Below are 17,673 nucleotides of genomic sequence, written 5' to 3' on the forward strand. Positions count from 1 at the left end.
CTTTTCTCAGACTCTCGACCAGGGGTGTCCTTTCTCTTCCTGGTGCATCAACGCAGTGAACAGAGTCAGAAAGGTAGAGAAAGAGTCTGAATTCTACTGGACCCATGCTTTAGGACACTTCTAAGAGTAGAGGGAAGTGACAGGCTTCCATGTAGCTTAAAATAAAAGGCTGCAGTGGACAGGGGAGATGCCTGAGCCAGCACTGGGCGTCCTGGCCATGCCAGTGGGGCAAGTTCTCCTCAAACACTAGACCAGCTGCACCGAGGCCCTGAGAGAAGAGTCGCTGGAGCCTATCTTGGCACCCAGAGCCCCAAGCTGTGGAAAGAAGGGAAATAGGTACTAAATCCCACAAGCTGCAGAGATGATTTCTTACCGCTCTGAATATAAAACCTCTGAAATCTGGTCAAGCTCCCAGAATCACCATATGGGGTGACAGGAACTTCAAATCTGTGTTATCTGCTAAATGGAACACCAGCCTGGCTTTACTTCCTATTTTGATGATGGCTACCTTCCAGAACGTTCTTTCATGAAGGACATGAAAAATATTTTGGGAGAGTTGCTATTTAATAACCTCTGGTGCTTAAAAACAATGGACGGTCTCCAGAGCAGCAAGGCTTGCTTTCAGTAGGACACCAGCTAGATAGATCTAATTCACAATAAAGCCATAATACAATTTTTCAGAAGTTGAGAGAGTGTCAGAACTGGGAGGGAAATTCAAGTCTAGCTCATCCAGGCCAGTGTTACAGATAGGGAAACTGAGGCGTTGGAGCTGGAGTAGAGGTTCCAGCCCATGGTTCCCAGCGATCAGGGTTTGCTAAACTCTATCATTCTTCACTTTGCCTTGACGTTGTCATTCACTCATTCAGTACTTACTGATTACCTCCTGTGCGTCAGACACTTCTAGACACTGCTTATTTTGTTTCTTTGAAGTTTTGAGATGAAATGAAAGAGATACAATTCTGTGGAATACCTTAAAGAAGGTATTAGGAAAACTTCATGAGCCTGGGCATTCTGGAGAAACACCTGCTGTCCTGGGTGTACCTTTCAGATGGCCGAATGATATCATTGTCACAAAGAGATGGGACTTACTCGCTGGTGTCTGCTTATAATCCCCACCTTGCTCCCAACAGCCCTTACCTGGGTGGCCTGGCCCAAATGACCCTGGGACTGAAAATTGTTAAGGGTTCTCTGGATCTAAGGTTGAGTGGGTGCTGGTGGGAACCCAGGCCTGTTGAAGGCACGCAGGTTCCTCAATCTGTTTCCCATCATTCTCCTCCCACAGTTCACTTGTCAGTCCTTTGCTCTTGTTTACCTCTGTGTGAAGAATTCCTTGATTATAAATAGAGAACTTGGCACTGAGTTTTGAATTATCTGTGATCTTTAACTTTCTCAGGGCAAAAGAAATTAAACCAACAGATCTCTTAGTTTCTCATGGTTCAGTATCCAAGCCATGGAAGCCCTGATCTGTGTAGAGTGAGCCAAGCCTGAGCCTCCCCACCCCTCTGCAACCCCTTACGCTCAGAGTAAGAAGTCACACGTGCATTCATTTATTCATTGATTCCTTCAACAAGTATTCAGTGAGCACCTACATGCCAGACTCTATTCTAGACACTGGAGATATGGAGTGAAAAAAGGCAATGTCTGTCCCTACCCTGTTTACATCTTAGTGGGGGTGACAGACAGGAGGCAAACCAATCAACCAGCACCAACAACAAATATGCATATGTGTATGTAGATATATACATGTATCAACTAGTGATAGGTACCTGGAAAAAAAATACAGCGGGGTAGAGAGGTCGAGGTGGGGGTGCACTCTGTTGCACACAGTGGAGTCAGGAAGGCCTTTCTGAAGAGGTGACATTTGGGTAGAGGCTGAATGAAGAGAGAGTGAGCCACATTCAAGTCTGAGAAAGAACATTCCAGGCCTGGGACGAGGACAAGGGTGACAAGTGTTGAAGAACGGCTTGGAGATCTGGGACTGGGAGGCACGACCTGGGACAGGAGGTCAGAGAAGTGGGTGGGGCCAGCTCAGGGAAGGAAGGCTTTGGCGTTTGTTCTGGGCAACCTGGGGTGTCTCTGGAGGCTTTGGAGCAGGGGAGTGACATGTCAGGGATGCATACCGGGAGGCTGGAGGGAAGCTGACGACAGCATGACGGGCCGGCTCGGGTTAAACGTTTGCACTCAGACACATGGTGGATGGTAGCTCTACCTTTGAGGGCTCCGTGTTTCGGTAGGGTGGGGCTGGGCCTGGGAACTCACCACCTCTATACCAATTAGTCTTAAGCCCAAAAAAAGGAAATGCTGATGTTTAAATAGCAGGGTTGGGACCCATGAGTCATAGAACCTTCCATTAACTGGGCCACTATTGGTAAGCTCTGGAAAGCGGCTGGTGCGGGGTCTCGATCATAGCTGGGGTGTTGGGCCACTTGTTGGCACCTCTGTGGGGGCCTCTAGACACAGTCAGAAAAATCAGACTCAAGTACAGACCTGGCCTTTAGGGGGCCTGGCTGTATTTTTGGCTGACTGTATACTGTCTCAGCAGTTTCCTTCCCAGGGCCTCTCATTTTGCAAAATGCAGGCTACCTCACTGGGGAGTAGAAGGAAGAAGAAAAACTCATGGGCTCTGGGTTCTGTCAGCCTGGGATGCAACCTTTGCCTTTCTACTTACCAAGTTTTTGAAAGCTTTTTATTTTATTTTTTTATTTTAAGATATTATTTGTTACTTGAGAGAGAGAAAGAGTGAACATGAATGGGGCGGGGGGGAGGCAGAGGGAAAAACGGACTGCCCACTGAGCAGGGAGCCTGATGCAGGGCCCAATCCTGGGACCCTGGGATCGTGACCTCAGCCAAAGGTAGAAGCTTAGCTGACAGAGCCACCCAGGCGACCCCTTTTCGCAAGCTTTTTTAAAAAGCTACTGAACTGGGGTGCCCAGTGGGTTAAAGCCTCTGTCTTCGGCTCAGGTCATGATCCCAGGGTCCTGGGATCGAGCCCTGCATTGGGCTCTCTGCTCAACAAGGAACCTGCCTCCTCCTCTCTCTCTCTGCCTGCCTCTCTGCCTACTTGTGATCTGTCAAATAAATAAATAAAATCTTAAAAAAAAAAAAAAAAAAGCTACTCTGAACCTCCTAGAGCTACATTGTTCAATGCAGTTGTCACCAGCCGTGTGCTATTTAAATTTAAATCAATTAAAATGAAATAAAATAAAAAATTCAGTTTCTTAGTCCCACTTGGCACACTTCAAGTGCTCAATAGTCATACGGGGCTGGTGACTCTGATGGGACCGGACAGTACACATACAGAGCATTTCCAACATAGCAGGAAGTTCAATTAGACAGTTTCACTTCTTTAGAAAGGAAGTAACCCTGGAGAAATGAAAAAGTTAACATGCACAGAGCACAAGGTATTTCGCCTCTCTCATCAAATGTCCTAAGCAGATGACAGTTCTTACGATTTATCCCACGAGTCTCTCTCCCCGCTCTGCTGCTGACTAGCTCGTGGGGCTGCTCAGTCTTCTGTTTTGTAAAGTGGGAATAAAAAGTGATGCTGCGTGAATTCCTTGGAGCATAACTTGATGCTTCTTTTTCGAGGTTCTCCCCGGACCTATAAGATGACCTCCTCGCCAACCCTCAGTGGACTTATCTGGACCTGAGTTTGGGATTTTCCAGTCCTGGCATCCTTAGCAGGAGGCATGACTCGTTTCAGGGCTCAGTACCAGATTCTGGAGATTTCAGGCAACTTGAAGGCTTTGAACACGGTTCATGGTATCAAGGGGGCAGGTCTGATCAAGAAAAACAGTCATTTTAAGTCAAGTCAGCTATTTACCTGGCTCTGATGTTCTGAAAACAGTCATGTCTTGGGCACACCCCACTCCCCACCAACACACACACACCCCCAGCCCAGGCCCTGCTTCCTTGCTTGAAATTTCCTTCTCTGGATGCAGTTCCCAAGGAAGGTTCTCAAGCGGTCCTTCTGGTATCTTGGCCTTCCATCAGTCTTCCTTTTTCCACTTCGGGGTTTTGTTGCTGTTTAACATTTATTAACTGCAGGCATTTAGTGGGTGGGAGTTGGGATTTGCCTGCGGCTGGAAGGAAGTCATTTGCCAGGCCAGGATAAGGTGTGGTTTAAGAGTTGAAGCGGAATCCCCTTCACCTGCTTAATTCATTTCAAGGGAGATTTGTTTTCAACTTGCAAATTACCTGCTAGGATTTCTTGACCTGAGATCCTATCTCCCCTGGCTGTTTTCTTTCATTTCCGATAAGAAACACAAAGGGGGAAAAAAAAACCAGACTGAGAAGCTCAAGAACATTCTGGCACTCTTTTAAATAAAATTGCACACAGTGCATGGTTCTCTTTACTGTCTTCTACAACACAGGTAGGAGAAGGTCTGTACAAGGATTCAGAACCTCTGCTCCTACGGAGGCTTGCCTGACACCCCCAGGGGAGTGAGTGCCGCAAGGGTTTACAGAAAACTCCAAGAACAGCAGAGATGAGGGCTGGGATCCTGTTCCGTTTCGCTCACAGCTCTCTCCACTGCCTTTAGGCCGTTTGTGCAGAGCTGGTCGTCTTGCCCACTAGTGACGCAAGTTTGCCTGCTGGTGACCCCCTCTTGGAGGCAGTGACTGTTCATGGAGCCTGATCAGAGGGTGAATAGAACTGAAGCAGTCCCCAAGCATTGCCAAGCAAAAAACCCAACGAGCTAGGGTTACAGGGAGTCCCCAATAAATTGCAATTCAGAAGAAACAAAGCTAGAAGGCAGTGTCCTCCAAGTTCATGGAGCAAGAAACTAAGTGCTGGTATAACTATAAGCAACAAGAGAAAAAAACTAGAAGGAAAAGAAGGAGGAAAAGAGGCAAAGACCCTTTTAAGATACGAATCAACTCCTTTAGGCTAGCAGCTCTCAAATGTTCTGGTCTTAAGGACTCCCTTACACCAAAATGTGTTGAAAACCCCAAAAAGCCTTTGTTTCTGTGGGCAGTATCTACTGACGAATCCTGGGGGTATCCCCAGTGATCCGCATCTCCTAGCATTCCTGCCCTGGGTATTCTCTTCCCACCATGAATCAGGTCTGGTCTAAGTGACCAGTAGGGAGTGGCAGAAGACAGGGCGTGTGCCTTCAGAGGCTGGATCCCAAGAGAGATTCAACGTTTCTGCCTGGTCTCTTCTGTTGGCTCTGGAGAAAGCCCACCGCCATGTTTTGCATATCCTGGGAGAGACCTTCATGAGGCAGAACCAAGGCCCCCCTCTCAAGAGCCAGCAGCAAATGGCCAAGTTTGTGAGTAAGAGGCTTTGAGAGCTCATCCTCCAGCCCAGTCAAGCCTTTAGATAACTATCACATTCAGCCACTTCTGAATTCCAAATCCACCGCAACCATGAGGGTAACAAATGATGATAGTGGTTTTAAGCCACTTGGTTGTGGAGTATTTTGCTATAATTAATTAGGTGATAATTAAATAGGTGACAATTAAATCACCTACCATATTAAGAATTAAAACAGAAGAATATTTAAAAGAATATTTAATATTTATTTGTTAAACCATCTAATATTCATTTATAGGAATAGTCGTATCTATTACTTCATTTAAATTCATAATTTTTTATTTGTTAAAAAGTTAAAATTAACACAAGCGTCTTGTAAAAATAATTGTGTTTTCCACAACAAAAAGAACAAAATTTAGTGAGGAGAGTGACAGTGTTTTACATTTTTGCAAATCTCTTTCATGTCCAGCCTAATAGAAGACAGCTGGATTCTCATATCTACTTCTGCATTCAATCAGCTGTGAATGTTGAATGTTGTTTTGATTGAAGTATCTGAAGGAAACCCAGCCTCACATAGATAGGTAGCTGGAAAAGGGAGGGCTATTTTAACAGCTTTTTCAGATAATTGTGGCTACAGGTACCCCCACTTTTCAAAAGTCTGTTTTATACCATTTTGCTTCTATGAAAGACCCACATGAGTGCCTGTTTTCATTAACCAAAAGAAATCCTAAGAGCATTTCTCGCTTTTATGAAAAAAGCAAAAACAAAAACAAAAACAAGAAACCCGAAAATACTGTTTATCCAGCATTTGTTTTGTGGGGAGCCCTGATAGAGGCGGCGCGTACCCCGGCCAGTGAGAGCAGCCCTGCCCAGCCCCTTCCCCGGGAACCACACTCCGCATCCCAGCGTCCAGCCACTAGACCTTTGAACTGTGTCTCTGAGGTGCATTCGTTAGCAAGATGTGTCCTAAGGTATGAAAAAAGCCTATGAGAAGCATTTTGGAGTTTGAGGACCCTCAAAAGATTTTTTTCCACAGAAATTAAAGGTGAGATTGCCTCTTTAATGCCTTTTCAGCTTACAAAAGATTTCATAGGAGTGCTCTACTTTTGGGTAGTGGGGGTGGCCTATAATTCTTCTGTGATGCTCTAACAAAATTCAACAAGTGGTAGTTCATGAAATGTTAGTTGCAATTTAACACCTGAAATGGTACCAAAATGAACTTTTCATGCTCAGTTACATTAGAATCCATTTGGTCTGTCTCGCGCTCTGCATGGCTTTTCTGCCCTCATGTGATCCCATGATCCTCTGTGTGGGTCATTTGGAAAACACTGCTTTACTAAGTTATGCAGATCTTCCAAATTGGATATATTTCATGATGAAAACTAGAAATTCACATTTGCTAAGACAGCACTGGTCTCATCAGAAACTTCCTCGCGTATTGGGAAGGTGTTAAGCTGCAGATCCAAGTTTTCCAAAATTCTAATTTTTGCTTGAAAGCTTTTGTTTTGACAGCAGCTACTGTCAGTTATCTTTCTTGAAGTGACAAGCTCTGTTTGTTCATTTGAGAGAAAGTGTCTGTCCAGGAACTAAGTCTGAATAGCCAAGGTTATTGGGTCCTTTTGTGCAAACATGGTGTTTCATGGAAGGGCTAGTTCAGCTCATAACTTCCTCCTCTCACGAATGGCTTTCCTGAAAACCACCTTTGTGCTTCAGAATGCTTACTTTCCAGTTCGCCACACAGAATAGTCAAAAGACTTCCACTTGGGGCAAGATTTCAGAACATTAATTTTGACTGCTTCATCGAAGACGCTCAAGTCAAAACTGGTTTCCTTTTTTTTTTTTTTTTTTTTGGTCCTGTGACATTTTGGCATTGAAGACACCATGACCCCAGTTCAATGTCTGAGACCAGCATTTCACCCAAATGTCAACACCGTGAAGAAGGCAAATGATAACTTGGTATTACAATAAAAATGATTTTGAACTTGCAGACACAGTCATAGGGTCTCAGGGAACCCCAGGGTTCCACAGATCTTATTCTGAGAATAATTGCTTTAGAAAGAAGGGTGCCCTTCTATCACTCACAGCATTTATGGGTGAATGTACTATATCCTGAGACATACATGTACCGGGTCTTTGTGTCCAATTGGAATGGCCATCCTTTGTTGCATAAGCTAGAAAATGTATCATTAAGCATCAGCTTATTCTCGAGGATGGACTTGATGTGAGACAAGCTCCTTATTAAAGGGAAGTTAGTATGTTTTCATGCTTCTGTTTGTCCCACTCATAAAAGGTATGTGCATGGCAAGAGGAAATTAAGCAGCAAGAAATTTCTCAGACCATCTGTGTTGAATAATTAAGGTAAATGAGGAGGCTTATACCTTCACCCTTTCCTTTGTTATCTTTTCTTCTCTCCTTTCCATCCAATGCTCAGTGAAAGCTCAGTGGACTGCAGAAGACATCCTGATTGGAGGAGCAGTGTCCTTCAAACTCCAGGCTTAACACGGGCAGGGATCCTTACTCTCATCCACGAGATAAAGCAGCAGACCCAAAAGGTGGTGTGTGCTCAAGCAGTTATGGCATCCATGAGGATTTTTTCACCGTGGAAGAGCTAAAGACACGATCTCTCCCAGAGTCCTCAGCCTTCCTATGAAGCCGACTTAGAGACCTCTTAGAGAACACAGGGAGAGGCGTGGTTCTTTTTCACTCCCGTCCAGTTTTGCTCACACGGTTTTCTTGCTGCAGAAATGCAGAGTAGGTTGGAACCTCGCACCTGACTGGGCTCAGCTCTTTGGTGAGTGATCGTGTAGCTGTTCTGTCTGTGATCACAGGCCCCGTCTGCAAGCAGGGAAACAACAAGTGGTTGTGTCCCGATCCCTGGGAACCGGAGACCTTTCCACATCTGTTGGCCTGGTTGGGGGCGGGAGGAAATCACCAGAACCTTCCAACACGGGGCCAGAGCAGGGAGACAAAGGGGAAGCCTTAAGCCGCTGTCGACCCCGGGTCATATGACCACCCCGTGGTCCTCCCCCATCCCCTTTCATCCCCTCAGGTCCCCAACACTCAGCCTTTTCATCATTCTCCAGGTCAGCAGGATCAGGTTTATGGGAGTTGGCCAGAAAGCTTATCAAATGAAGGCAGAAGCAGGTGTTTGCATCCTCCTTGTTGAAAGCTGGGTCGAACAAGGTTGACAGTGTGGCTGAGGCCAGCATCCCACGCTAATTGCCTTTTCTTTCCTGGAACTCTTTCTCTCTTTCCTCTTTCTGGTTTGGAACCCCTAGAGGTCTCTGGGAACCAGTCACCAAAACAAACCCTTCAAAGAGCTAAGGACTGAGGGGAAAAAAATACTCAGGGATGGGACATCGTGGGCTGAACAGTGGCCCTTCTATGCCAAAGCCCAGGAAACACCATTTGGAGGCGTCTAGAGGTTTCTACCCAGTGGCGTGCTGGAAGCAGTTCCTATGAGCTTGTAAGGATTGATTGCACACTCCTCTTCCCGACTTCAAAATCATGATGTCATGTTGGTAGCTGGAACGGACCATGGTGGGAACATTTACATCCCGGAAACCAGCAAGCTGCAAACCAGGCTTTCTCCACTCCCAAACTAGTTAAACGTTTACCAGCATGCCACTCACTGCCTTCACTATAGAGATTTTTCATTCAAAGGATGATTCTCAGATCAGTGACATTTGAATTTCCTAGGGAAAAGAAAAGATGAGGCTGGTAGTGTTATTGTTTAAAATATAGATTTCTGGGCCAACCTGAGCTAACTGGATCTGATTCTTTGGAGGGGGAGCCCGAAGAAATGCATTTTTAGCATGTTGAGAAGGTTATTAATAAATTCAGTAAAGTTTAAGACTTCAGGCTCAAGGAGTGGGAGAGAAGAGTGGGTGTACATCTGGCTCTTGGCATCTGGAAGCAACAGCTGGCTTCAGTCCCAGTTGGCCTGAGAATGGACAGCTGTTTTCCCTCGAGATATAAACTTCATGGCAGGAAAAGGAGGTGGGAACTCTGGGGTTCTAGCCGACACCCCCCCCCCCCCAACAGAAAATTGGATCAGCCTTGGATCTTAGGATGTCTCTACTTTCTAACTCTGAGACTTGGACCCAAGATGACATGGGCAAATGCCCAGACGAATGCACCATCACTTGTATTGTTGAGAGGGCTGGTGGAGCCCAGGGAGGACCCGCGGCCCGTTTTTCATGTTAGATTGCTCAAGACAGCATTTTTCTTTCAGATTTGTACAGGCATTAGCAGAAGCTTTCACAACCAAATGTGATTTGCAAAGCAAGGATCCTATTTACTTTAGCCCACCAAGCCTGGAAGAGACATCCCTTTGAGGCAGAAAGAAAAAGAAAAGAAAAGATGAAAAGAAGTATCTTTATTTCCTCAGCTAGGAAACAGAGAGTTTGGATATCCCATCCCCACTTTTGATTTGTTTTGCACTACCAGAGTGAGTGGTTCCCATTCATTTTTCCTGAAAAATTTCATTGCAGTCCTGGGAGGTAGGCATTGATGAGAAAAAGAAAGGCCCAGCCAGGTAACATGTAAACAGAGCAGGTAAGTGCCACAGCTGGAGTTTGGACCCCGATTCTTATGACCAAAACCAGAAAAAAAAACAAAAGAAACAAACAAAAGAAACCGAATGTGCTTTCCTCCCAAACACAATGCAGTATTTTCTCCACATGGGGTTGGAGCCCAGAGAAGTCCCTAATAGGCGACTGGGGATGGTGACCTTGAACATCTGAGCTCCGAGTATTGTGAATTCCTAAACCATCAGAACTTGTATGTACTGATGCAAATTCACAAAAGCCACATGTAAAACTTTCAAGATTATAAGCTATTGAATTACAAACTATTAGATTACTGGCTATTAGATTATCCACTGGAATGGATAATTGAGAGCCGGCCATGTTTATGAATTAATTTAGGCATTCCGCATATTGGTCATTTAGTCTTGCTGCCGTTCCTCAAATTCGTCATCAAGCCCTATGTGTTTGCTCCAACTGTTCAGGGCTTTTATTCAACATGAAACTTCACCAAATGGGAGGAGAAGTGGCCAAATGGCCCATTTTGGGAAAATGAGATGTGATCTCAAGTACTTTTTGCCAGCCTTTTTTTGTACATAGAAGCTCTCTTCCTGTTCCAGGGACCCGCGTCCGCTTTGAAATTATTCATTCATTCAGCAAATATATAGTGAGGACTTTAGTCTATGTCAGACACTGGTCTAGGTGTCGGGAAGAACAGGCGGCAGATAGACCTCATCTTGACCATCTTCATGAGGATGAAGCTTAGGGTCTACTGGGAGACAGATGTTACACAAATAAATATGAAAGTAAATATGTGATTATACATTGCCGTACGTGCTGTGAAAGATGAGCACGCGGTACAAAGAGGAAAGTCAACAGATTTGCAAGATCATCTGCAATGACGACATTTACATGAGACCTTGGTAATGCGCTGTTTCATTTTTATCGTTTTTGGTGGCATCAGGGGTTGTGCCAGAGTTTGGGACACAAAAGGGAGATGTCCAGTAGGCAACTAAATATCCACATCAAGAGAGAAGTTGGTTTGGGAGTGAGCAACACAGAGACAGGCTCGAGCCCTCCTAAGATAGAATTTAGGGGTGATGTGCAGAAGGAGAAGCAAGGTCTGAGCCCCGTGTCCTGGGCTGCCATATGTGACCTCTCTCTGGCAGAGAAGGAGGTGCTTGCAGAGAGGAGACAGTTCTGGAAGCCATTGGAAGAGGCTGTTTAAGGGATGTCCATATGCGAGTACAAAACAATGAAAAAAGCAATTCAGGGCCCCCAGCATACATCTGACTCCCAGCTCCTCTTGTCCCATGAGCCAGACAGGCTGTCTGTGGGCCAGTGAGTGAATTGAACTGGAGCTCTAGGAATTTGGACTGGCCTTGTCCCAGGCAGTGCTTTATGACACTGACTTAGTACTATCTCTTCCTTCCCCAGTCCCAAGCTCCTTAACCCACAAGCTGCTAAGTGTGTAGGTATTAGAAAGAAACCAAATAAAACAGTTTACACTGATGGGCGAATGCTGTTTAACCATCTAGTTCTCATTGAGATATATTGTTGAAGAAAGGCAGAACTAAATCTCTCATCTGTGGAATATCGGACCACCTAATGTGTTTAAGGTGATGCCCTAGAGAGGGAAGACACTTTGAGGTGGGGGCTGTCCCAACGCTTCCCCTTCCTTCCTTCCTATTGTTCCTGCAGCCACTTTTCTTCCACTATTTCTGAATCTCTAGAGTCTTAAAAACCTCCGCCATTTTCAGGGTGGTCCCTTTGGCCCTCATGGCTGTACCTGTGACAATTATGTTTATTAATAATAGCCGTTATTGGGTATGTGCCATATGCACATACTAGGCCAAACATTCGACACAGGTTGACCTCACTGAGATGTCAGAGCAACCTGTGAGGCTGGGCCAGTCACCATTCTCGTTCTGGAGGTGAGGCCGTGGGGGAGTAGTAATGTGAATCAGCTGCCTATGGACACACCGCTAGCAGACTGAGATTTGAAACAGCATCTTGCTTCCCAGTCCACACTCTGGGTGGTGTGTGTGCGCCGGAAGCCAGAGACTGCCCATGTTTGTGATTGCTGTCCTGAGAATCCGGAAGTGAATCCCTGATCTGGTTCTCAGAGGTGGCTCTTACCATGCCTGACTCAGTTTGCCCCCTTCAGAGGTTTCACAGGTGGACAGCCCAAGCCAAGCCCACAGAGGCGGATTACAAGCAAGATGGGAGTTATGTGGAGTGTCCGCTTCTGTCTCTTGAAAGATAGGACCAAAGAAAAGCGTCCTCATTCTAGAAAAGTTGGGGTTGAGGACACAATTTTTTCGGGCCATATCTCTTGGGCAGAGCTTCAGGTGACCACAGAAGAATATGGACGCTTCCCTCACGGTTTCTGAGATGTCCGAATTTTTCTTTCTCTGAAACAGAGCCTTTGGAAGCTTCCATAATCCTCCCTCTCCTGGCTCAGAGGCCCAGCTACACTATAAAACAACCCAGAGCCATCTGATTTGAAGCATGTACCGGCTCGTGTGTGCAAGACAGTAATTACCTCCAATTCCAGTTAGGAAAGCTGAAACCTGCCTTTTTCATGCCTCCAACAATTATGGAAACGCCTTTTGAAGGTCTGGATAGAATAGAAAAGCAAAACAAACCAGAGCCAATTAGAGCCTGGGATTTGAGCATGGCTTAGTTTTGTGCAGCAGGACTCGGGAGGAACTGTGGGAGAGGGTCAGGGGTCACTTCGAACCTCCAGCTGCCAACCAGGTTTGCCTGTGCCAAAAGAACCATCGTTTTGTATTTAAAATCAAGGCCTCTCTCCTGGCCCAGGAACCGCCTCTGCATCAGCTGTGAAGAAGACTCCCTGATTAGATAAGGCCTGGAATGCATTTGATGTTGAGCAAAAACAGTTCTCTGACAGCTTTCCTTACATGCCATTAGAATGTTTTCCCCTCAGCTGAAACTTGGTGAGATAAACTGAATCCCCGGGGACTCTTGTTTTGGGGTGCATATTTGAGGAATTTATGTGGCCTGCGTGCTATCTGAAGTTAAGGTTCTCCGGCCCAGAAAGTCCTCTGGGCTTAGTTGGTGGAATCTGACCATTTGGAGTCAGCCTGGGTAACCGCTGCTGTAAGAGCCGGAAGCAGAATATGGAGTAAGAGGTCAAAGGTCAGCTAGCGGCCCTGGGGTGGAGCAGAAACCTTAGGGCTGGTGCTTCTCTGCAGGGCAGTTCTGTGACATTCAGCACTGTGCCCCAAAGTATAGAAATGGAAGTGGAGCTGGGCTATGGAGGTTGAAGCCACACTAGAATTGTCTCGGCCAAGGGATCTTCATGGTGGCCTTTTGAATTCATAGGACTGGATTGACTGTTAGGGCAATGTCACACTGTCTGAGGAGGCTGCTCCCTTTTGAGTTTGGATTAGGGTAAAATGTGGCACCAAAGAGCCCCAAGAGAACCCACTCTGCTAGATTCCCCTACCCCAAGCTGAGAGGAGGAGCTTTCTATTGGCCAAGGCACAAGTACTCAGCCTTCCATCTGACTGACTCCACAGACTTGACAGTGGGTCTTGATGTCTTGCCTAAACTATAAGCAACAGTCTTTACGGGAATAGTATTCCTATAGAGCAAAGCAATAAAGGCACTTTGATTGGGAATGTATTTGCTGCCCTCAAGATGGCGTGAATGTCAATGTCTGGAGACAACAAAATGGCAGATTCTGTGACTGTAAGAGAAAAGGTTCATGTGTTATTAGGTCTTTTAAATAATTATAAGAGCCAAGATGTAGCACAGCTTCACCAAGTATCACGCACTGTTCTAAAGGCTTTGCATGGTTCACTCATTTACTCCTGACTCCAGCCCTGTAGGGGAGGTACTATTATTATCCTCATGTTGCATATAAGGAAAGTGAGAGAAGGAGGGGTCACATGACCTGCCCAAGAATGTAACCAGAATCAGCACTGCTCATAATGGACCAACAGAGAGAGCTCCTGTCACGATCCCAGAGTGGTTTAGAAGCACTGAAAAGTTTGAAACATATATAATAAGACACTTAAAATGTAAAAATCCAACCTTTTTAGGCTGGACAGACTAAAAATGTATGGACATAGATAGTGTGTGGATACTCTGACTGGGTAACCGACTAGAGTGTTGGCATGAGAAACACTCCGGAAGGAGATGTTTTGAGATCAAGAAATATAAGCACATTACAAGTACTATGCTTAACTTCCTGAGTAGACAGATAGGCTAAGTATGTCTACAGGCTCAAACTGGTTTTATGTAAAGTGTGCCTAACAGATCTAGAACACATGATTTAAAAATGTTCTGGAGACATGCTTTTCAGATTTTAGGGATAAGTTAACTGTGGGAGAAGGCTCACATTCTCCTATAAACTGTCCCTTGCAGTCATTACAGAGGATTCCCAGCTGCCTCTGTCATTGATTTGACCCCATGGGATGGATTCTTTATCTAGGTTCTGATGCCGAGCAAAAGCATTGAAACTCGAGATTTTTTGTGTGTGGAGAATGTGGACGCATCTGTAGCTTTTTGAACACCATATATGGACTGCCTAGCCTTTTCTCTGAAGCAGGTCCCCCATGATTCTTCTCTAGCATGCAGTAGATACTACCAGCTGCTAAGCAGGCTCTCAACTGGGCTATAAACATCCATGATAGGGAGGCTCAGATTTTACATTTGGGGCCTGTGATCAGCAGAATAATGACCTCCCAAAGATGTCTGTGTCCTAATCTATAGAACCTGTGAAGGTGTTGTATTTTATGAAAAGGAAGCAGTAAGGTAATAGATGGAATAAAAGTTGCTGATCAGTTGACTTGAAAATAAGAATATTATCCTGGCTTGCACAGGTAAGCCCAATGCAATCACAGGGTCTTGGGATGGGGAAGAGGGCGGCAGAAGAGTCAGCACCAGAGTGATCCAATGTGGCCCACGGCTGGCTTTGAAGATGTAAAGGGGCCAGGAGCCAAGAAATGTGGGCAGCCTCCAGGAGCTGGAAAAGCAAGAAAATGTACTTTCCCCCTAGAGTCTCTAGAAAGGAACACAGCCCATTCAACACCTTGACTTTACCATAGTGAGACCTGTGTTAGAATTTGGATTTCCCAAATTCTAAGATAAGACACTTCTATTTGCTCTAAAACATTGTATCTGTGGTAATTTAATAGCAACAATAGGAAATAAATTCAGGGCCTGGTAGACAACTGCAGTGCAAAAGACAACAACATCCCCACGTCCCACGATCTGGGGGTGGAAAATCACAATGGTCACCTTGGCATTTTCCCAATGACCATCTAAAAACTCCCTGCCCTCCTGGCCAAACACTGTCTGCGTGTGCACACTCTAGCCATCAGAGTTCTCCAAGGATGGGGCCTCTTCTCAGCTAGGGATGTTTCACTTCTGGGCACTATTGCTGGTGTGGTCCAGCAATCATACCAATGAAAATGGCCAGATCCTTTCAGCCAGCACAAGGTTTGGGAGATTTTCCTCCTCTTCCAGATAGCCAGACATGACTTCTGTGATCTCTGAATATGGAATCAGCATGACAGAACCACAAGGGGACAACCTGAGCCACCCTTGGGTTTAAAAAGTTGTGTATTGGAAAATGTGATTTTCTCCAATCTTCTGCCGTTCCCCTCACATGAACATCCAAGCCAAACTCTTGAGCTGGGTTGAGAAACTAGCGTTCCCGGGGTTCAGGCTCAGTCTCTTACTAGCTGTGTGGCATCAAGCAAGTTATTTAAATTTGTTGTGTTTCAGTGTTATCTGTAAACAGGGGGAAATACAACATAAAGGACCTCAAGAACCTCTTGGCACGTGTTCAGTGCTGTGTAAGCGTTAGTTGTTGTTAGTACTGCTATTGTTCTGATGTTATTATAATTACATGGGTCCTAAATCTCAGGGGCAAGTCACTTGGCACATCAGAAAAATCAGCTTCTTCACAGTCTGCCGTGTATTATGCTTCCGGCAATGGACATGAACTACCACTGCACGGTGTTGAAGCTCAGGTGTGCGACATCCTCTTTTAAAGCTCCCCCCCACCCAAACATCTCCTTTGGGAAACAGGCCCTGCTGTGCCAGGGTCAGATGAGTGATTGTAGGGGAAGACCAAGGCCTGTGCTTAGAGCCACGCAAGTGTAGTGGAGAGAGAACATCGCAGTGGCTGACTCACTCCCACTGGCAGCCCAGCCCGCACCCAGTGTTCAGAGCTCTGTTCTCAGTTAGCTCAGCTCACTGTGTGGCCAACCAGGAGTCCTGACATTTAGGCCTCTTGGTTCTTCGAGACTTAGCTCATAGGTCCCCAGAAGTGGTGACAGAGATGGGGGAAGACTGGCCAGTTTTCAGGCAGGAGGCACCCCTAGAGCCCAGGACACTGCTTGTGTTGGCCAGAGGCCACTCACAAAAGGCTGCCTTTCTGGGTGTGGCAGCCAGCCTATGCTGGCAACCACGTGACCTGGTCCATGTTGAGGGAGCAGGCTCTTACTGGCTACTTGGAGGCTGCTGCAGGACCCTCTGATCTATGACTTGCTCGTCAAAGAAATTTCTGGGCAGATACAGGGGCTCAGGAGAGAAGAAAATCACATCTGCACAAAGCTTCAATTACAAACCATAGTAATAACAATGACAAACAAAAATTCTCCACGCTCTTCAGTATCGTTAGGACTGAAAAGAACAGAATTGACATTCTCAGCTTTCTCTTAACTTTATTTCTGTAAAAGAGGTTTGTATTTGAGAATTTTATAGAAGCCAAAACCATCATAACAGCTGCCTGGGCTAACTGGGAACCTAAGCAATTTAGCCTCTTGACTTCTAGCATATAGGGGAAGGGGAGGAAAGAGGAGAGAGGGTAGGGAAAGAATGAGCTTCTTCTGCTTTTTGTGCTGGCTGTTTGGGGCCCATGAGTCAGCCAAGATGATGTCAGACCCAGGCATCCCCCACTCCCAGGAGTCCCAGGTAAGCAGCAGGTTCCAGGAAGAGGCCTATGTCACAGGGAAGCAGCACCTGGTAGAAGAAGGAGAATAAGCTGCACCGTCAAATACTCCAGAATCTGTGTTTTTGCTCTCCTTTCCCTGTATGATGTAGACAAGTTACATAACTTCTCTGCAAATTAGAAAAACTGCCTTGATCTGTTGGTATTAGAAGGACTGGAAATACCAGTACAGGGGTCTGGAGCACATTAAACATTCAATAGACAAGCAGTAGCTATTTTTACTATTAAATATAACACCACTTGGTCCAAAGGCCATCTAATTTAGAGAGTCATCTAACCAGAAGAAAACTGCAAGAAGTCAGCTAATATAAGTACACATAGAAAAAAGTTTGGAAGGAAGTTCATTAGTTTTAATAATGATTGTTTCTAAGTGATAGGATTATGAAGGTATTTTTGTTTCTTTATACTCTTGTATTTCCAAATCTTAGATAATAAATATGTATTTTTATTATCTGAAATTTCAAAAATATTATTGTTTAAAAAGTCATCAATCTCAGTTTCCTGGCTCTGGTCAGATTTGCTCTAAAGCCATCCAAAGCCAAAGTCATCCAATCTGTTGCTAAAGCCATAGGGATAGACTCTACCATCCCCTGTAAAGAACACTTTCTTTTCCACATCATGCAGCCCCAATGGAGCTTAACTCCCAAATGGTTGCTACACCACCATAACCTCGCTAAACTCCTTAAGAGAAAAACTTTAGCCACCGAGAATTATGTCACCCATCACATTTCCTCTTTTTTGCTTTTAGCTGCCAAGAAGCCTTGAACAAATTTAATGCTCAATTACAGTAACGGTTAGATCAGGTTTTTTGGCATAATTATTTTCTCTTCCTCCTCTATGGTTTAAATTTATCTTTCTCATATTCATCCAACTTATTGTACACAATTCTTTTCTTATAA

The 17,673-nt window shown here is 45.3% G+C and overlaps 1 protein-coding gene across 3 annotated transcripts in view; it reads left to right on the forward strand.

Annotated features, from left to right (window-relative positions):
- Nucleotides 1-17,673, forward strand: part of RAD51B (RAD51 paralog B) — a 678,552-nt gene that overhangs the window by 598,485 nt on the left and 62,394 nt on the right. Inside the window, exon 11 of one of the 3 annotated variants that reach the window (XM_032344578.1) lies at nt 7,134-7,512. The exons of the other annotated variants lie outside the window; for them this stretch is intronic. Coding sequence (XP_032200469.1) covers nt 7,134-7,225 — 92 coding nt within the window. The 3' untranslated portion in view covers nt 7,226-7,512. Of the gene's footprint in view, nt 1-7,133; nt 7,513-17,673 lie in introns of those variants that run through there. 3 annotated transcript variants of the gene reach the window in all.

The sequence above is a fragment of the Mustela erminea genome, chromosome 5 (genome assembly GCF_009829155.1).
Source record: "Mustela erminea isolate mMusErm1 chromosome 5, mMusErm1.Pri, whole genome shotgun sequence".
NCBI classification, from domain to species: Eukaryota; Metazoa; Chordata; class Mammalia; order Carnivora; family Mustelidae; genus Mustela; species Mustela erminea.